This window comes from Nothobranchius furzeri, chromosome 14, assembly GCF_043380555.1.
Source record: "Nothobranchius furzeri strain GRZ-AD chromosome 14, NfurGRZ-RIMD1, whole genome shotgun sequence".
In the NCBI taxonomy this organism is placed as follows: domain Eukaryota; kingdom Metazoa; phylum Chordata; class Actinopteri; order Cyprinodontiformes; family Nothobranchiidae; genus Nothobranchius; species Nothobranchius furzeri.
Genome location: NC_091754.1, coordinates 11,039,298 through 11,061,388, shown reverse-complemented (window position 1 = coordinate 11,061,388; position 22,091 = coordinate 11,039,298). Strand labels below are relative to the sequence as shown.

Sequence of the window (22,091 nt, the reverse complement as noted above, 5' to 3'; positions counted from 1 at the left end):
TTTTTTGGGTGTGAGGAGATGATCCAGGCCAAGATGGCAGTGGTGGAAACCGCCTACAAATCAGCTCTTCAGACGGGTGGTGACCTGTAAGGTTTGTCATATATGTAATAGGTTTTTTTTAATATCTAGCACACATATACTTTAAAATGTCTTTGTTGTGTTTTAATACATAAACATAAGTGGCAAAAACCTGATCACAAATCATCTCCAAACCATGACAGTCCCACCTTCGTGCTTCAAAGTTCTCCAATTGTTCTAATAAACACCTCAGTTCTGCACCACTTAGATTTTTCTGGAACATAATACACCAAAAGGCCCACTCTTTGCCTTTGACTAAAACAAATTGCAGTTTAGGAGTACTTTAGTGCCTCTTTTAACACAGGGTATCTGTAAGTTTACGGGAGCCAAATTGAAGACGTTTTAATACCTTTTTAAGGCCACTTTGACCAAATTTAAGCTTTTTTTAATTGAATTTAAGCTATAATTTCCAGCTATTGCCTGGAACTGGTGCTAACCACGTCACGAACAAGGGATTAACCATCCAGTTACCATTAAACTTGCACTTCCCCATGGCACAAGCTCCCACTAGCTTAACCAGATATTATGCTCATCTAAAAATAGCCCCCGTTCACAACCAACTGAATGTGTATGGTTCCAATTTTGCCAATATCCTACACAAAAAGGCTGAACACTAACTAGAAATTCACAAAAATTTTATAGAAATTAAAGAATTTTGTTTATCGGGTCTTTAATTATTTAAGACCTTTGGAAACTGTATTTAAGGATTATTTGTAATTTTTAAGGATTTTTAAGGCTTTAAATTTGGAAAAGCAAATTTAAGACTTTTTAAGGACCTGAGGTTAGCCCGTAACAACAAAAAGACTAAATGTTAATGGGCTGCACAACACTTAAAATAACCATCATGACCAGTTTTATTTTATTGTTAAGCGTGTTTATTGAAAGTTGTGAAGTGCAGCTGTCAAGTGCAATTGTAGGTATTTATCTCGTCCGTCTTTAAGGAAACATGCACAAACATGAGCATACAACTAATACACTGAATTGAAAAGAAAACCTCTTCAGTTTTTTTTTGTTCATAGCATTTTCAGATCTAAAAGGTATTTACTGTCAAAAATAAGAAAGGTGCATTGCTTCAGAAAGAAAGGGAAAAAACAAAGCAATGTGACGTGTTTACAGCCAGAGTTAAAGTAGCAGTAACGTAGCAGGACAACGTTGTTGGTTGTGTGTTGTCAGTTAAATAACCGAGCCTCTTTTCCACCCAGTCCTGGAAATACAGCATTAAAGATAGATGACACAGAGCGAGCAAGACCAGTGTTGCTCATCTGAATCAATCTGTGTGACCTAGATAGCATCCGTTTTTCCTTCTGTCCTCCTATTTTACATCATAGTTACACTATACATACATGTACATCCTCTTTTGCCCCTGGAGGACAAAAATGCAGCGTAGCTCTGCGTCTCAACCCCACCAGACGAGCTTAAGCCGACATCCCACTGCAGGGTTGAGTCGGCTACGAGGGCAAAATGATGAGCTTGAAAGTGAAATACTGAAAATAGATCATCTCCATAAGAAACCTTGTTTAGTTCATCCCACCAACCAACATCAGTGTTGACAAGTTTAACTAAACCCCCACCCCCCCATTCCAGATGGGGACTCTGACATGATAACTGCTCACATTCTTCATCGGTCACTTCAAGAAGACTTTCCTCTGGTAACGTTTCGGATCTAGCCTCGGTACAGAACCGCTTTTATTTACAATATTCAGCAAAACAAGTAACAGCCAAGACCATCGTCCTCCTCCTACTGCTTCATCGTCAGTATGTCACCTAAATCCAGGCACAGAGATTTTATTCTTATTCTATAGCTAGGTATGTTGATGCCACTGACAAGCGGTTTGTGTTTTCTTGGTAAGACATTCTTGTTGATGACTGAGGGTTATTTGGCAAATGTGTAATGATTTATCTTCTGAAAACAACCCCCACCTCCCTTACAGCATCTTAAGATTGTCACTCATCACCGTGCCGAGGAGCACGGCACCGCTTGTCCTGCTGGCTGCATCCTTCAGAGATAAATATGTGCAAAATCTTCTCTTGACAGCGTAACCTTCTGCTGTAGAAGGCCAGGTTGGGCTCTGCAGCTGGAGCAGAGCTCAGAATCTAAGTCAAGTCAGTCTGAGCAGACCAGGCTACGCTGAGGGGCCGGAGCTGTGCGAGGAGGGCTGGCTGAGGGTGGCGGCGCTCGGGGGTCCTGTCGGGGCGGCTGTCTGTTGGGCAGGTGGAGAGCCAGTCTGAACCTGGGCCTGGAACTGGGCCATCTGCTCCGGGCTGGCCAGTGTCTTCAGCAGCGTGTTCTCCTGCTCCAGCTGGGAGTTTCGCTCTATCAGCTCCTTGATCTGCTCCTTTAGGACCTCCACCTCCTCTCGAACGGCGTACATCAGGTGGCTCTTCACCAAGTCCTGAAGCAAAGAAAGATCAAATGTAGTGAACACTTGGAACACACACGATGTCCTAACCCTTCATAAAAATTAATCCTAAGAGATTATTATGTCTGAGAAGCTGTTGTGACATGAGCATATTTAGCAGAATATTAAATTTTTCCATTCAAATTTAATTTAAAGTCCAGTCCAATGAAACAAAACTGAATATTAATACAACAATGCCATTTTTGTTAAGTGAAACCAGAATCGTTGGATGCTCATTAAGACATGGGCAGAACCATATCCTTACATGTTAATATAACTTTAATCTAATCCAGGAATAACAGAATCAACTAATAACAAAAGAAAGATAACCTGGGAGAAACATTCCCATGGTGCTACGTCATCAACCAGCCCATTTCAGGCCTAGACCAATCAGAGGCCGAGATATTTATACCTAGGGCTGAGTCTTCAAGTTTGCCTAGCAACAGCCTTGACAACGGACCAATTCTTTAATTAAAAATGCCTTTAATGTAGATTCTAGCGTGTTATCCCACACGTGACGTAAGGCATGTATTATTGTCATCAACAAGGAGAAAACCTGTCATTAATGGACGGATGCTGCAGACGGTCATAATTAGGTTTGACATGATTAAAACACGTGTTTTATTACAACTGACGCTTTTGTGTAATGGTGTAACAGCTTCTCACCAGAGAACATGTTTTATTTCATCTGAAACGCTGCATCTGCATTAATAAACCGCAGCAAACCTCCGTTTAGTGGTCAGAACTCACCATCGCCTGTTCGATCTTGTTGTCTATGGCCACCACGCTGGCTCCCGACGAGCTGCAAGAGAAGAGAGCGGAGTTAATCCCTGGGATGTGAGCTGCAGCAGAGACGGCACAAGGCTCTCCAACAGTAATGTGGGTCGCGTCTGGAAAACTCGCTGCCTGCTTTGGGTGTGAGGCTGGTGTAGGTGAAGGGAGCGGAGCCTCGAACACAAAAGCAGCTTTTTTTTTTACCTATTGTCCAGCTGCACGCGCGAGCTCTCCGCGCTCAGCAGCGACGACAGGAACGAGATGGAGACGTTTCTCAGCTGGCAGACGCCTAGATCCATGGCCACTGAGTAGCACGACGCGTTCATGCTGCTCATGTTGTACAGCCTCGAGACGAGTCCACCTCCGCGCGACCAGCTCCGCGAGACACATCCGAGAGGCACGCGCCGCTCCGTGTTCCTAACGCGCTCCGGCACCGACGCAGTCCAAGGTCAGCTCATCGCAGCGGGACACAAAGGGCTGCAGCTTTCCACGATCCCGCATAATTTATCCAGCGACACTCGGAGGGGCTGGACGCTGATTGGTCCACGCGGAGGCTGACTGACTGAAACGTTCAGGACCGCCCCCCACCTGCCGACCAGCTGACGCTCTGCATCTTCCTGCAGAGGGGAAAAGGTAGATGGGAGGAACCAGGAAAGGACCGCTGCAACAAGATGGATTACTTATTGTTGCTTTGGTAACTATTAAGAGGATCTCAGTGTTACCTACAACCCGGAAGTTAAATTATTTTGATCTTTCGGAATGATCTGAGGTGTTTTTGTAACTCACCTCAGATCATTCAATGTTTTCCAAATGTTTTCCTCTAATTCCCAATTTTACATCTAAAATGCCCAAACTTAATATAGAAAATTCTGTCAAAATGAAGCATAAATAACACAAAAAGAAAATCAGTCATGACACTTGTGTGCATGTAGCGCCTCCATGTGGTTATTTATAAAACTGCACAGCAAACACGACCCATTTTGTAGAAGGGCATCTTTCTTTAAGGTTGTGCTCAAACAAACTCAACCTCAAACAATGTGTTTGGGAGAATTTCATCTAACAACACAAACCAACTCCTCCGCTGAAATTTCCACCTCAGGCATTCACAACACAACACTCAGCGTCCACGCATTCACGCAACCCTCCCTACGCTCCAAAGGACCATTTTCACACACTCTGTACACACCCCAAACCCTCCAACGACTCGTTCTTACTCCAAACACAATCAAATCCATACAATGCATAAGAATCCTTCAACATGTATGAGGGTGTGTGATGAACGTCGGGGGGAAAGGATGGACACATCTGTTGACGTTACGGAGTTGAGGCTGAGTTTGTGTGATAAGTACGGGTTTGGAAAGAGCTTCTCTAAATTTAAGCTCAGGACAAACCTTGTGTCTTAACAGCACAGTCCTGCATTTAGGAACGATGCTAAAATAAGAGGACAGAACACAGCTGATCTCTCTTGATCCAGTCTAACACCTAGGTAACATGCCTAAAAAGGAAGCTCTAAGCCTCTCATCTCTTCCGCTCTCGTCTTTGACGGGAAGACGTTTCAGCCAATTATCCACATCCAAGAAGCCGGGAGACCAACATGTGAAGTTTTAAAAGCTGAAGGCTAAGAAGCATAACTGGATGTCTTCTTCAGAAAGAACCTTCATAAATCTTTGATTGTAGTTGGAACATTGTCTACTCCCAGAAAGGTGTCCTAACCTGGCATGTGCTCGGTTTATTTTTACAACCCTGCATTAACGGACTCTTACTGATGGATCAGAATCAACACTGGTCCAGTGACCCACTGAGGCTGTTTGAGAAAAATGAGCCCAACTGTAATGATCCCAGTGCAGGCTGGAGCTGGTCTCTAACTCGTTCATTGCGGCGGTCCTTTAAACGCTTAAAGTTAGTCCAAAGGGCAACGGGACATGTCACTTTCATTTCCTACTTGTCTGAAGAAAATAACACCCATCCAGCGACCAACGTGACATGAGCCATCCTCACCAGAGAAGCCTTTAATGACTGAACTAAAATATCACCAGAGCAGTTTAGTGACCGTCTCAGGAAGCAGCAGTGTGGACCTCCTTTGGGACTGCCCTGCCTGCTTTGTTTTACCTTTTGAGATGCTGCTCCAGCTCCCAGAACAAAAGCTTCATGGCCATCTCGTCCAGGCCTCGCAGCTGCATTCCCTGCACTTTCATTGATGCTCCTCTCAGCTGGAACATACGGACTTCAGCGTAATGCAGCGCTCTGTGAAAGTCTTTGTTTGGTGTCAGTTAAAGCTCCCGGTCATTCTTTAGAGAACTGATCTGGGCCACGGTGATGTATGCACCAGCGAATTAAGCTGCATGTTGAACTAACCAAGTCCTCAGATGCATGTGTCCCTCATCCTTTCTCCGTGTCAACAGTTTGTGTTTGCATGTAGAGCTGAGCGAGCGCATCGCTGAACACAGTCGCTGCGCGGGTAGTGACGTGTGATCATGTGATGCTGGGAGTTACATAAACCATCAACTGAGATTAGCATGTGGCCCAGTGATTTCTCTGCTCCCACACAGCCAGGCCTCTGCAGACTCAGACGCTGTGCAGCTATCTGGTAAAGCTCCACTCTCAAAAGCAGCAGAGCCAGCGTTTGTTTAGACATTTAAAAACAAACATGCCTGTGTGACTTATGCTGGAGAAAAATGATGTACATCACCACAACTATGTCTAAGTAAAGAAAATAATTAATACAGGAGGTTGATTCTTAATTAAAGCAAAGCTTTTGCTTTCAAACTGGTTTCTGTGTCTTGAGCGACTTCATGTTGGACATAAATCTGTAGCCATCAGCTAGCTGGTCAGCTGGTCAATAGCCTTTAACAGTTTTGTGGTTCAGGTAGGAACACTAGTGGGAGGTTGCTACCTGCCTTAGGCCTGACGTGTCCTCCTCCGTCGGCTCCACACGGGGGAGATGCACACGCATGGACAAAGACGCTTTGCTCTCACACTTGTCCGTCACCGGGGGAGTGTTGCAAAGCAATTCCCCGCCAGGACAACAGAGGGCGTGGCGCTGGTCTGTGGTATCCTGCCTCCATTACACTCATGTATCCAGTACACAATAGTGTATTCACTATTGAGTTTGTGTATTTCAAATACTTTATAACACTGACAAAATTGTCCTTCACTCTCCTCCACCTCTAATCCGTGTCCTGGTGTTTTCCTCCACAAATACAACGTTTGCTCCATATCTTTGTTCTCCTTCATTCACGGGTGAATAAATGTCAATATTTTCAGACTTTTTCTGCAAGGCATTCTTCAATCTGCTCCGTGTCTGACGCTAAATATCTTTTAACTTTTTGATGGGGCAATAGCAGCGCTGTTGACAGATTTATAGGAAGTGGCGTCATGACCAATTACAAGCTTACAGTCTCTGTCACTTTCGACGGATGTTTAAAAATGTGGGCGTGTCTCCGTCACCCTCTGTGAGCCTGTCGGAGAGCCACTGTGCAGATGCACAATGGTGTTGCCTGTCTCCGTACCGATGCAGAAGTGTAAATCAGGCTTTAGAGCAATAGCTGTGCTGGTAGCTAATATGAACGCTAGCAGCTAGCTTTTTCAGTTTGCAAATCATCAATAAAAAAGCACAAGAAGAATTTTGCTTTTTTTTGGCATCATGGTGGAGTCTGAAAGTAAAAGTAAGAGTAATGTCTTTGGAGGAGAAGCAAAGAGCTAAATCAGGCTTCAAAATCACAGACTGATGGTGACCTGGCTTTGTTGCTACTGGACTTGTAAGTAATAACATTGTGGCTTATTAAGTATCACATGGCTCATGTTATTATTAGCTTGTTGTTAGCGCTAGTGCAACCTCCAAAAGAGCCAATTTTCACCTATATATTGACCAACATAACAACCTTTCATCTACAGCATAAATCCACTTTCTGTTTGGCCTTCCAGAACCAGAAGGTTCTGTTCAGCGCGAGCTGACATTCCATGAAGACAGAACATTCAAACATTCTCTCCCTAGATCCTACGCTCTCTGCATGAAAGCCAGATGTCAACATTCTTCACTCTGAACAAGTGAAGACTCCATGACTTGTACAACTCATAAGCTTACAATAATCATATGTGATGAATGAACAAGATATTTAAATGAAATGTTTGAATAACCTGTGCTTAAATCAATTAATGTAAAATGAATACCGTAAATCCTCTAATACAGGCCGGTATTCAATTAAAGGCCGGGTCTCCAATTTTGGCCGGTGTCGGAGTCAGCGGAGGTAAATAATGGCCGGTCTCTTATTGTGGCCGGATGGAATGTGGTATCAAGCAAGTACGAGCGTCCCAGCGGCAGGGTTATAGTCCCCAAATCAACCAGCAGGAGGCAGTAAGGGTTCGAAACAGACCTTTATTAGGCTTTTTCTTCAAGCTTTGTAACACTTCAGACATGATCCTCTATCACGCTCCTACCACACAGAGTCACGGTGTCAGTTAACCATGCTAATTCAACCCGCTCCACAGAACACACATCACCTTCCCTGTGGCTTACATAACACTCACACAACACGCAAATCAGCACATAGGAACTAGCAGAACGATAGGAAACACATATAACACAATACCCAGAATGCACCTGGCTTACAACCCCAGCCAGGTCATTACACTATCAAGTTCAAAGAGAACGTGCTGATTATGCTGCAGAACACTCTGGAGAGCAGCAGTAGGGGGTGTATGAACTACAGTAATCCCTCGTTTATCGCGGTAGATGCGTTCCAGACCTGGCCGCATTAGGTGAAAATCTGCGAAGTAGGGACTCCCAGCATGCCCCTCGCGGGGATTCCCTCCACGTCGCACCTACGTCACAAACCGCGGCTATAAACGGAAGTCGCCTTTCCAGCTCAGTCATCGTTTCTTCAGATTCACGATCAGAGTTTCCAACCTACCAATCAATCCAACGAACTATCAGCTCATAGTAAGTTATCTTACTTACTTCTGGAAAGCCCGGCATTTCCGTGTCACTTCGTTGATGCTCGAACGCTCGGGGGTTTCCTAGAGCAGCCGGCGTTTCACCGACGCTATCACTTCCGCGTCTGTGAAACCACGCTCCCTATTGAATTATCGTATGATCACATTCTCTGTGATCAGCAATGCGCTGTGCCAGACCGTAGGTACTGACACGCGATCGTTCATGTCGGTTCATTTCCTTTAATGTTTTCTGTCTTTTATTTGCGCCTGATGTGTATCGCTGCTGTGGAGCGGGGCGCATCAACTTGTCCTCCGACGCACAGATCACTGATGCGGCCGGCAAGCAGGGAGCGCTCCGCTGTTTTCGCGGTCGGTAGATCTGCGTCCTGAGCACGGTCACAGTAACAATCAGGTGTCGCCACCTCAAAAACTAATTTAACACGCGATCGTTCATGTCAGTTCATTTCCTTTAATGTTTTCTGTCTTTTATTTGCGCCTGATGCGTTTCGCTGCTGTGGAGCGGGGCGCTGCGGGCATCACCTTGTCCTCCGACGCACTGATCACTGATACGGCCGCCAAACTGCAAGCGCTCTGCTGTTTTTGCGGTCGGTAGATCTTTTAGAACTGCAGTTCAAAGGTAACTCATAAGGTGAATATATATGAACCCAGGTAGCAGCTTTTCTTTAGGATTGAGAGGAGATGCAGGAAGATAATAAACAGGCAGGACAGAAAAATAGTCAAATAAAAACAAGTTAGTTTTTGTACCTGGTGGTTGCAACAAACAGACACCATTGAAGGTAATCAGAAGTGAGGAACAGAAAATGAAATAATTATTTTAATGTTTAGAGCAGCAGGAACTCTGAGAGGCTGCAGGCGCATCAGTGAGTTTGCGGCCGCTGCGCAGGGGGAGGGGGGAGAGGGCTAAAGCAGGGGGAGGGGGGAGAGGGCTGAAGCAGGAACTACCGTTGTTAAAAGAAATGTGTTTAACTTTGAAAATGTGGGCGCAATTTTAATAGTCAAAAACTCCAGCGAACCATTAGTTCATTTTGCTCAAATAGAAATAGAGGCCTGCCTCTAATACTGGCCCTCCTTCCAATAAAGGCCTGGAGCTTGATGAGCTTGAGTCAAATACAGGCCCGGGCCTGTATTAGAGGATTTACGGTATTGTTCTTACAATGATCCATTTATATCACAAATCACTGTGTTTGATTTTAACAAGTTAATCATTGTTTACACTCATACACATTACATTAAGATACATATTAAAGTTAAAAACATCTTTGTATCTGCAAGAAGGCGTGGCTTTCTGAGGATGTTTTGGCAGACATGGCACATTCTGATTTGCCAGAATACGCCAGAAATGATAAATAATGAGTTTATTAAAACAAGACTTACAGTGGTGTGAAAAACTATTTGCCTTCTTCCTGATTTCTTATTCTTTTGCATGTTTGTCACACAAAATGTTTCTGATCATCAAACACATTTAACCGTTAGTCAAAGATAACACAAGTAAACACATAATGCAGTTTTGAAATGATGGTTTTTATTATTTAGGGAGAGAACAAAATCCAAACCTACATTGCCCTGTGTGAAAAAGTAATTGCCCCCTTGTTAAAAAATAACCCAACTGTGGTGTTTCACACCTGAGTTCAATTTCTGTGGCCACCCCCAAGCCTGATTACTGACACACCTGTTTCAATCAAGAAATCACTTAAACAGGAGCTGCCTGACACAGAGAAGTAGACCAAAAGCACCTCAAAAGCTAGACATCATGCCAAGATCCAAAGAAATTCAAGAACAAATGAGAACAAAAGTAAATGAGATCTATCAGTCTGGTAAAGGTTATAAAGCCATTTCTAAAGCTTTGGGACTCCAGCGAACCACAGTGAGAGCCATTATCCACAAATGGCAACAACATGGAACAGTGGTGAACCTTCCCAGGAGTGGGCGGCCGACCAAAATTACCCCAAGAGCGCAGAGACAACTCATCCGAGAGGTCACAAAAGACCCCAGGACAACTTCTAAAGAACTGCAGGCCTCACTTGCCTCAGTTAAGGTCAGTGTTCACGACTCCACCATAAGAAAGAGACTGGGCAAAAATGGCCTGCATGGCAGATTTCCAAGACACAAACCACTGTTAAGCAAAAAGAACATTAGGGCTCGTCTCAATTTTGCTAAGAAACATCTCAATGATTGCCAAGACTTTTGGGAAAATACCTCATGGACTGATGAGACAAAAGTTGAACTTTTGGAAGGCAAATGTCCCGTTCCATCTGGCGTAGAAGTAACACAGCATTTCAGACAAAGAACATCATACCAACAGTAAAATATGGTGGTGGTAGTGTGATGGTCTGGGGTTGCTGTGCTCCTTCAGGAACTGGAAGGCTTGCTGTGTTAAATGGAATCATGAATTCTACTGTCTACCAAAACATCCTGAAGGAGAACGTCCAGCCATCTGTTGGTCAACTAAAGCTGAAGCCATCTTGGGTGCTGCAGCAGGACAGTGACCCAAAACACACCAGCAAATCCACCTCTGAATGGCTGAAGAACAACAAAATGAAGACTTTGGAGTGGCCTAGTCAAAGTCCTGACCTGAATCCAATTGAGATGCTATGGCATGACCTTAAAAAGATGGTTCATGCTAGAAAACCCGCAAATAAAGCAGAATTACAACAATTCTGCAAAGATGAGTGGGCCAAAATTCCTCCAGAGCGCTGTAAAAGACTCGTAGCAAGTTATCGTAAACACTTGATTGCAGTTATTGCTGCTAAGGGAGGCCCAACCAGTTATTAGGTTCAGGGGGCAATTACTTTTTCACACAGGGCAATGTAGGTTTGGATTTTGTTCTCTCCCTAAATAATAAAAACCATCATTTCAACTCTACATTTTGTGCTTACTTGTGTTATCTTTGACTAATGGTTAAATGTGTTTGATGATCAGAAACATTTTGTGTGACAAACATGAAAAAGAATAAGAAATCAGGAAGGGGGCAAATAGTTTTCACACCACTGTAATTCCCGATTAATTCCGTTTCCGGCTGACTCCCGATTCGGCAAAATCTTTTGAAACAATCTGCTTTGACCTTAAGTCAAAACCTTTCTGCGACGCTGCAGGTGATGACAGACACAACAGCTCTTTTCAGGGCTACGTCACACCTAACCTGCAGACCCCGGGTTGCATCTCATGGCCGGGGAAGCTGAACTCAGAGGAAGCTACTAATCTCTGAGTATCGTGGTTTTGACGTCCGGTGACATCACCACTCTGAGTGCAACCCTCCGGACTGCCAGAAGCAACTCATACAAGGATATTATAAGTCTGCATACTGGTGTCTGATGAGGTTTTTATCAACAACTAACTCTCTAGTTTAAAACAAATAAACTCTTTTACACCCAGATTTCATAATTTCTCTCAGATACAAAGAACGGTTGCTACAACATCTAGCTTCCATCACAACACCTCACATCCACCACATCACATCTCATTATTCATATCTTGTCATGCATCATCAGTTTAGGAAAAATAATTAATTTTATAAACTGTATACTGACTGTCTGAATTAATACGAAGTGTGTTTATGGTCCCTGAATAAGTAAAGAACCATAGAATCTTCTTATTAAACATTCAAAGATCAGATTGATATTTCATATTTATATGGAATATCACATCTTATTGGTCATGATTAATATGTCTTAACTGCTACACTAGCTATGGCAGAGTTGTTTATCAAGAGCTGTAATTCCACTTTCAGCCAATAGGAGGGAGAAGTGGGGAAACAACATTTCTTGTTTTAGATGTTTTCAGTGACTCATGATTTTTCTTCCACACTCGTGCACTTATGTCCTGGCCTCTCTGACTGATGAGACTAAAGATCCACAAGAGCTTTATCCTGTCATTCCTCATTAAGATGCAGCGTTAACATGACTTAATGCCAGGAAAAACAGAAAACAGAACACGCACTCAGAGGGCCTCCCTGGCTTAAGAGACACCCGACCAAGAGACAACAGGTAGGACATGCTGAATCCAAAGGATTTCCCTTGTCCTAACAGACTGGGTGTGTTGGGGTGACTGGGAAGGACTGCATCGCGGCCTTTGTACAAAACTTCACTTCATCTGATGAAAGTTAAAACCAGAACCATTTACTATAGGCGTGCATACACTGTTTACAGGAGCTATACTCATTCTGTCTAAAGGATTTACATAAAACTGTGTTTGTCACAGCAGAACCAGAAGGGTTGAGCTCAAACAAGCAGCAATCATGCCTGTCATCCAGTTTACACAAATCCATCATCAAAGAGCAGTGGGAAGCTGCATCGTCTCACAAACCCCAACACAGAAAGCTTGTATTTGCTTGACCACTCATGGAGCATCACCTACAAAACTCAGCGATTCAGATTCAAGTACAACTCACCTAAAGGTCAGATCCAAAAGCTGTCGAGCACAATAAAAGTCAAAAGGGCTCTGTGGGTAATTATCCTGGGTTATTTCATACCATCATTGCTGTTTAAAGTTCCAGACCAACATGACAAAACTGAAATCTACTCAAAATCAGCTTCTCTAGAACTAAGCAATGACAAAGGAGCTGGCTGTAGGTCAGATATGTGTCTTTGAGGAAGATGTCTGTTCTGCAGGGCTTCTGGGGACATGCGGACCCTAAATGTTAATAAAGGGGGACTGGCATGTCCCAACGATGCAAAAAAAAAAAAAAAAGAGGCCTATTGAATTGTTGAATTGTAAAGGCTTTTGCCTGAGCTGTAGTTTGATAGTGGAAAGCACACAGAGACTTTACCAGTAAGCACTGGCAGCGTTTTTCCCCATAGTCACACCCTGACTATGGAGAATGACAGAGAGCTACTAGTGAGTCAGTCAGAGAGGCAGGGAGGAATGATGAGTAGCCATTTTGGCCTCCGTATGTAGCAGGGTGGGGAGCATTTGGGCTGACAGCAGCAAGTCTTCACTTTGGACTGTAGTCTCACAGAGAAGGAGGGAGGTGGTGAGAACTAAAAGTGCCACAAAGGCCTTGAAACATCGCCTTAGCGTTAGTACAGTGAGAGTCACTGAGTCATGGATGGTCGGAAAACGTAAAAGGAGCTAAATCAAACTTTTTTCCCAACTACTATTATATAAATTAGCTGGTTAAGAATAGAGATGTCCAGATAGCATTTTTTACCCTCGATCCAAGTCATCTTATTTTCTGCCGATACCGAGTCCCGATCCGATAATTCAGCAATCACTAAAACAAAATAAAAATGAATAAATAAATAAACACATCCAAGTCTTTTAAGTTTGTTTTATTAATATTATTTATGTATATTTGTCTTTCCATACTTATGTAACATATTAATTTATCTTGCAAAAACATCTTAAGGAAGTACGTTGATCACTAATGTGTTAATATTAGGAATATATTTAAAAGCTGCCTTGTCGCTCATGTTAAAAACGTTTATGTCCTCAGTATGCGGCTGGTTTGCATGACGAACGTTCCCGCGATGGCATCATCGCATCACCGCCGTAGGGTTGCGTCTGTACAGCTGTGATGAGGAGTAAACTCATATCGCGACTCCAGGAGACTGAGAAACCTGATGTATGCACCCAGTGAGAGATAAACAGTGCTATCTTAGCTGTTGTCATTTTGTTGTTTGTAGATAGTTTCTTTGTTTTTTAACACGTTTCTTGGAGTTGGCCGGCTCTGTGTTTTAAAGGTGCAGACTAGAACTAAACTCAGAGAAGTGATTGACTATGGCGACTAGGGCTGGACGATATGGCCTGAAATCAATATCATGATATACCTCGATGATGATGAATGGACGATAACTACAGGTATGCTCAAAAACAAGTTTTCCACTAGATGGGGCCGTCGCATTTATTACATTGAGTGACATGTTTACGTGACTCAAGGTGCTTCAGCTTCTTAAAAGGGACATGAACGTTGCCAACCTACACACATCTTTTCATTTTTTTTACTATCAAATTTATTGACATGGGAAATTTTTTTTCGAGAAAAGTCAGAAATTTCAATAACGATACATTTATGATTCATTGCCCAGCCCTAATGGCGACCCCTGCAGGGGAATCCAAAAGAGAATGAAGTTGGTTTTTAAGGCGCCGTATCAGACTCTTATGGGTCATTCCCATCTGTACCGGGTCGGCCCGGGCCGGGTAGCCCCGTTCGGCCTCAGCCTGGCCCGGTTGATTCCACACATCCTTGCCTTAAGCCCATGTGGGCTGATTCTACCCCACCAATCAGAGGCTTGCTCTAATGGAAGGTGTGAATTTGCTGTCAGCAGTGGGTGTGTTGGCCCTGGTCGGCCTGAAGCAGTACCCCTCGGGAAGAGGGCTGAGAATGAGCCTTGGTTGGCCCGGAAAAATACCAGGCCACCCAGATATGTAAACAACCTACGCTACCCGGCCCGGGCCGACCCGGTACAGATGGGAATGGCCCAATAGTGTTCAATACAGCTGTCTCTTTCACCACGTGAAATACCCAGTTTGCTCACATCACAAGTGGCTCTTGTGCTGTCTGGCTTAAAATACATCTAAACTGCAGCCATTTTCTCCTGACGCGACATGTTTGCTCTGCATTAGCCTGTTAGCTAACAGCTGAATGTTATGTTGCCTGTGATGTCTTGTCCATGCAACAATGAACACGGATGCAGTGGTACTTGTTAAAATGATAACCAAGCAAGCCATAAAGGTCATGCTTGTTGTTTTACGAGGTTATGTCTGACATTTTCCATCTGATTCCAACTGCTGGACAATCACGTGCAGGGTTTTTCCTGGCTCAAACTGAGGCAGAGGTGGTACCATCCTGACCATGCGCACGCACACGCATACTCTGTGCATACAACTGCCGCACCTTTTTAAAGGCAAAATATTTGTTCGTTAAGTGTTCTAATCTAAGTTTCTGTTGATTGATTGAGTATTCCATTTGACGTTTCAAGTGAAACAAAACTGATTCGCTGCTAAAAATTATGAAATAAAACAAAATAATCAGGCTGAAATGACAGACTCTTATTATGAAAGGCTCAATAATATGCATTAGATTGGTGTTTAGTTCCCTTTTTCCCATCTGATATTTATAGTTAAAAATATGTTTAAATATTTGACCTACATTTCAGTAACCTTTTAGGTCTGTAATAATAACACTCATCTTAGTCAAAATAACACATAAATATATCCAGTAAAATATAATGCATTTCATTAACATGCATTTGTGTTGGAAATGGTAATAACATTTAATTTCTGCTGCTAACAACGTAATGGTGGCATGTCTATTATGTACGGGTTGGCAATAATCTAGTTTAAATTATGTTCAAAGATAGACGCGTTTGTTAATTATATACTACAATGGCTTGCCGTGCTTCCTGCTCCTGTGTGCAGCAGACTTGTAGCAGTAATGTGACTCGTGTCTGCAGCGGTTCTGATCCGTAGCGCTGCAGGATGCAGAATAAACAGGATGGTGGGGACTTTTCATCCGCGTGTAGAGTTTAGTCTTTCTGAGTTTTACGATCATCAAATATTTTTCTGTGCACCACTTGATCGTGAGACTGCTACCCGTTAGCTTTAGCATTAGCCAATCTGCGTGTAGCTGCAGTTTTGATCCCAAACTTTGGACCTGTTCTGCCTTTGCTGGTTCCTTTATTTTCCTCCACTGCATCCAGATGACCACACTGTGTGCCAGTAAAAAGCTTTTTTCTTACACGTAACTTACTTTGGTTCAATAAAGTTCTGGGGAAAATAGTAATTCAAAGATGTTGCACCAGTGCTACGTTTAAAAACAGACAGACACGCACAGACAGTTTATTTCGTCGCACTGCACAGCCCTGCTCTGATATGGAAGAGCCTGGGGGAAAATCAGGACGTGAATGCGCCAACCATAGATATGTACCAACTAGCGAGAAAAGCAGTTTTTTATTTTTGTTTCTTCAGCAATTTTAGAGCTTTTCGGTGCACCGCTGCTCATACAGCGCCCCTGTAGTGGCGCGACGCTGCAACTGCAGTTAAAATAACATCCATTTAGCTGGGGGCAGAGTGAAATCAGGCTGGGGAGGCACAAAATTAGTTGGCCGCCACGCAAATTTGAATGCAGAAAAAACCCTGACGTGATCTTACCCAATTTCTGATCACACGATCAGATCGGAGCATCCCAAGTTAAGAATGTCCTCTGCAAAATTTCACAGGTTTAACTTCTTTGATAAAAAAACCCAACATTTTTTATCTCATCTGAGTTCTGAAAAAAGTTTTACACACTCAATACATAAGTACTCTATATTTTATTGATACACGCTGTAACGTCCAGAAATGGTCAGTTTAGGAACAGTCTGACCTTTCAACATCTATTCAATGTCTGGTCAGAAAGGAGACACAACTCTGTGTGTGTTCCCTTTAAATGAGCCGGCCTTCATACCAGCTCACAGACTCTGCAAGTCTGAAAGATAAACAATAACTTTCTTTCCCAAGGTCCCATCTGCCTGCCTCCACAGAAGGAACAACTCCAGCTCCAATCAATGACTAAATTCAAGAATGATTTCCTAAATCAATATGAACTTCTTCCATGACTTATAATCCAGATAATCATTAAATAAACATTTGTTTATTACTACTTATAATAATTATAGTATAATGAGATGCTTCATTAATCTGTGCTCACTGAATGGATGTTATGTTTGTCTACTAGAACCCACCATGTGTTCAACATGTTTTGACGACTAAGTCCTCACACCTGCGCTCGCACAATAACAAGTACGGCTAAGTTAAACTCCAACACATAACTCACCCTTTTAACCAGTCAGAACATCCTGTGTTTCTGAGTTGTCTTGGTAACGTCTCTCAAACTTGTCAGCCTCAGATTGGCTATGCAAGTCATAACATCAAAACCTTAAAACTGGATCATCCTGAGTGACTCGACAGTTCTAGAGAATCGCTCAGACCGGCCATCTGTAGCAAAACCTTCTTAACCATCAAAGATTTTGACATGTCATCAAAACCTTTTTGCACCTGCAAAGCTGATGAGCAAACAGTTCCTGCAGAACAAAGCTGATATTGTTAGACTCCTAAAGAGTCCGCCAGACGCACGGTTCCATCCAGCTGTTGTGACCCGAGACATCTCTGGACTGAAGAGTTGGTACCACAGTATTCTACAGCCCTCCGGTGCCAGAGGTCAGCCGACCCCTGCTGACTTTCGGATCCACCAAGAGGGTCTCTCTAAAACGGGTGAAGTAGACATGACAGATCACGTCTGATGTTCTTCTGATGATAAGAACTTTATAGCTTAGAGCAAACCAAATTCTTTTCACCAGAACTCAGCTTACTTTGATGAGGAAGCTCTGACTGACATCGCATTCACACACAGTTCCTTCATCACGTTTAGTTAACTTTATTTTCTCTCTAAGTGTTTTTCTCCCCAGAAGAAGCTACGATGATGTTCTGCTGAGCTGTGGTGGCCTCATGGAGGGGGCCATCGGCTAGCACACTGCTGCTAACCATTTAAACATTCTCCCTCTTCTGATAATAACTTTTTGCTTTCCTTGACGTTGGACGTGCTAATACTAGTTTATCCATTTAATTATAGATCCACTAGGATAAATACAATAAAGTTTATCTTTCACCAAATAGAATATTTACCAAGACATCACAATATCACTATAGACACATTACTAGTGTGTGTGTGTGTGTGTGTGTGTGTGTGTGTGTGTGTGTGTGTGTGTGTGTGTGTGTGTGTGTGTGTGTGTGTGTGTGTGTGTGTGTGTGTGTGTGTGTGTGTGTGTGTGTGTGTGTGTGTGTGTGTGTGTCTTCTCGATCCCCAGTGAGTCGTGGAGGATGGCTGCTTATACTGAGCCAGGATTCTCTGGAGGTTTATTCCTGTTAAAAGGGAGTTTTCCTCTCCACTGTCGCTTTATGCTTGCTTAGTATGAGGATTACTGTATAGTCACTGACACTAGTCAGTGACTTGATGCAATTTGCTGGGTTCCTTATATAGGAAACATTATTTCTGATTGGCTTAATGAACTGTGAATTGGAATGTTTATTATGTGAAGTGCCTTGAGACGACTCTTGTCGTGATTTGGCGCTTTATAAATAAACTTGAATTGAATTGAATCCACTCACAGTAAATGCTTAGTTAATTAGTCATGTTTTAAATTGTTTGTAAAATAAATTCTTACTTTTATAAACCCGACTCTTTCTTGAAGTAACACGAAGTGTGGTCGATCACTGAAAAAGCAAAGAACCTAGATCTTCTGAGTTAAATCCTGGATCTTCTGAATAATTACAATTAAGACCTCGCAGGTTAATATTTTATATTTACATAGATTACATCTTCCTGGTCATAACAAATAAAAATCATCGATTTGCCTACACTACAATGCACTGACAGACATGTTGGAGGCCAAGAGGTTCAAGTGACTCAGCCCAATCTATGTCCAACACACACAGTCAAACAAATGGACCAAGTTACATAAGCTGTGATGGGTGTGTGAGCATCAGTTTGGAATAATGTGGAGTAAAGCCTGGTATTAAAAGGATTAGTCGGCCAAGAAGGCCCAGAATTCCAGTCCAGACGGCACATATCAGGAATAATGCTCACGGTGGCAATACAAGACGTGAGGAAAAGGCCGCCAAGGAGACGGTAGACGGCCACATCTTAAAGTATTGTCAATAAACATCAGCTGTACTACCATCCTTTTTACGAGCTAATAGCTTTGCCTTTTGTTGTACCGGAACATGTTCTTGGTTTAAATTCACAAGTAATTAGGTTTTCATACAAACCTGAAAATCTGGTAGTATTTACAATGATATCTTAACTAATGTTGTTTTGGTCAAATAGTCTGAATGTTGATTTACTTTTTCCTAACGACACACAAAATATGTACATATAAAATACTATATACAACTGGAGTAGGGAGGAAAGCATGCATCTATCACTTGGTAGCAGAAAGATTTATATTTATTTTCTTTTAAATCAATTTTTGAGGTTGAGAGAAGTTCATTGAATCAATATGTGGGGACTTTATTGGCCCAGTGTCCTGATTTTACTCACGTTGGATTACAAAGGAAGACAAAAAAAAAAAAAGAGCAGTGAGTGGATTAGAAATGGCTCAGCGTCAATGCACCTAAATCTCTGATGTAAGCCGGCCCATCAGGTGTACGGCTCAGACCCAAACTTAATGATCGACGGGTGTTTAGGACTAGTTTTTAACAGTTGGAGTTCCAAAATATACTCACAACAGGAAACTTTCACTGGTCTTTGCTGTCTACTTGTCTCATTTTTAACGGATGTCAGAATGTTGTAAACATGTTTTTAAGACCGACTCCACATAGCCTGACACTAGACGAAGCATGTAGTTAGCTTGTTCTCCCCATGTTAGCCAGGGATTTCTCCAGTTACTCCAGCTTCTACCCACAGACCGTCTCCGTCTGCCCTGTGATGGACGGGAGACCTGTCCAGGGTGTTTCCCGCTTCTCCACTGGTAACTGCTCCAGTATGATTCAAGAGTGGATGAAGCAGTTCAATGGTTGGACGGACTCCATAGCACCATCTTCTGGTTATAAGAATTTCATACATTCCTTAACTGAGACCTAGTTTTCGTTCATACAATTATCACCAAGGACATAAACAAAATGTTATAAAAATACATTTAAATTCTGGACACTGTTTTAGAACCAAAAATATTGTTCTATTGTTAGTATTGGTTATCTAGGGGAAACGGTAGATCAGGGGTTGGGAGTTTGCACTGTAACTGGTGGGTTGCAGGTTCAAACCCAAGCTCTGTTTGTGTCAGTCACTGTGTCCTTGAGCAAGACTCCTCACCCATGACCTGCTGGTGGTGGATGGGGAACTTGTGGTGCCTGTGTATGGTAACCTGGCTTCAGTCAGTGTGCCCCAGAGGAGCTGAGGTTATGATGTGTGAATGGATGAATGTGGCCTTCAGAGCTTTAAAGGAAGGTGCAGTTTTCATTCATCTATTGTCCTTGGTCTAAAGAAAATTATTTATTAAATCATGAACTTCTTGGATTTCTCATGAATTAAATAGAAAAACTAAACTGAAAATAGAAGCACTTGTTAAAGACAAATAGGTAAAGGATCTTAACTAGCATCAACCACAACCAATGGCATCACTGTGAGTGATAACGCTGATGTAGCATTACTCCAGATGTGTTTTTAAAAATATATCATTTCAAACAGATCAATGCAATCAGACCACATCCTGGTGTGACCACCCTGATGCTTCACAAGTATAAGGTGGTCTACAGCGCCATCTTCTGGCAGCCATGTGTGGTAAAACAGCTGAATATATTATCATGCAGTGTTTTGTTTCAGTCACTGGACCCTTGCAGCGTGAGGCTGATTTAAACAGCTATTAAATTTTAAGTTTGAGCAAAATTCCAGTTGAGAACAAAAAATGAGCATGCAGTTTAAATGGAGCTCGAATGTCTTCAAATTACTGCAACAATGAAATCATCATGTAAGTGAGCCTTGTTGCTTTAGAACTATTAAGCTAATCACGGTTTTCATCAACCTACGAAATCATCACACAGAACAGGTTTTGGGTTGCTCACCTGAAAGGTCTCACCCAGGCTTTTTCAGAGGGTAACATTTCCTCGTTAATCGCCCTGACTAATTGTTCTGAGAAGATTCTGCATCATAATGAGCCCCGAACTGCAGCAGAAGGAACCAGAACACAAGGGAGTCTATCTCAGCTCTAATAATCTGCTTTTATTTTATTTATCCCCAAACACTTTAATTTCCTCGCAGTTCAGCGTAAGACCTGCTGTGTAAAACTTTGTTTCCTGGGATTGTGAACACATCGCATGCTCTAGTTTTAGTGATTTAAGACTTTGCAGCTGCTCTGTGCCCTCAATAACTCTCACATGACTAGTTCCTCATTAAAAGCTCTAAGAAACGTTTGTTTGTGGATGACTAAGATTTTGCTAAACTAACAAGAAAAACCTTAAAGTGGGCATGAATATTGAACTAGAACGTTTTACCCTTATGGCAAATAAGTTTCAGCTGAAGGCAGGATTCAGGCACACCGTGGGTCACACCTTCCCAACCAGCAGGGGGCGGTACAGCCCTGTGTACAGAGCTGTGGTTTTCAGTAAGCTTTGGCTTAACAGCAACTGCCAGGAGGCTGGCCAAGAGCTAAACTTTAAAAAAAATTAAATATGAATATTTTCTTTTATGAAAGGCTCTTTAAGTTACTGAAATTCTTATGAGTGAAAGAAGACAGAACCGAGGGTGAAGAGCGTGTTTTCGCTCAAAACAAAAGTAAATTTAAGCCCCATCCCTTCAACATCTTACAAAACGACAAAACAAAACCTGAAACTTTCACATGACGAAGGAACGAGACATGGGGGACAGCGGTAGGAGGTAAAGCGGGTTGTCCAGTAACCAGAAGGTTGCAGGTTTGGTCCCGGCTCCAACCAGAGAATGCTGCCGTCGTGTCGTATCCTAACCTGCCTTGCCTGCTGGTGGTGCCAGTGCTCGGCAGCCTCGCCTCTGTCAGTGCGCCCCAGGGCAGCTGCGGCTACATCGTAGCTCATCCCCACCAGAGTGTGAATGCGTGTGTGAATGGACGAATGACTGACTGTGTTGTGAAGCGCCTTGGGGGGTTGTAGAACCCTAAGAAGGCGCTAGACACATACAGGACATTTATCTTGGACGAAATAAAAATTTGTTAAAAAAAAGAAAAGAATCAACAACAAAAGACAGGAATCCTGACTCCGACCGCCGTCATTCGCAGTGTGCAACGCTCTCGGAGCTGGCTGGACTGAGTTCTGGCCACAGGAATGCTGGCCATGATTCAGCACATTGCCTGCATGTTTAGGGGGATGACAGCAGCAGCCCACTAAGACCTTAAAATAAAAAAGCATGGCAGGAGTTTCAGCTCCTGTCGATACTAAAATGCCAAA

General features: G+C 42.9%; 1 protein-coding gene across 1 annotated transcript in view; it reads right to left on the bottom strand.

Annotated features, from left to right (window-relative positions):
* Positions 1-930: 930 nt before the first annotated feature.
* LOC107390233 (TSC22 domain family protein 1) overlaps positions 931-22,091 on the bottom strand; it is a 42,846-nt gene continuing 21,685 nt past the window's right edge. The window contains exons 2-3 of the mRNA XM_015966833.3: positions 3,228-3,279; positions 931-2,471 (exon numbers count right to left, since the gene is read on the bottom strand). Of these exons, the coding sequence (XP_015822319.1) occupies positions 2,202-2,471; positions 3,228-3,279 (322 nt within the window). The 3' untranslated portion in view covers positions 931-2,201. The remainder of the gene's footprint in view (positions 2,472-3,227; positions 3,280-22,091) is intronic.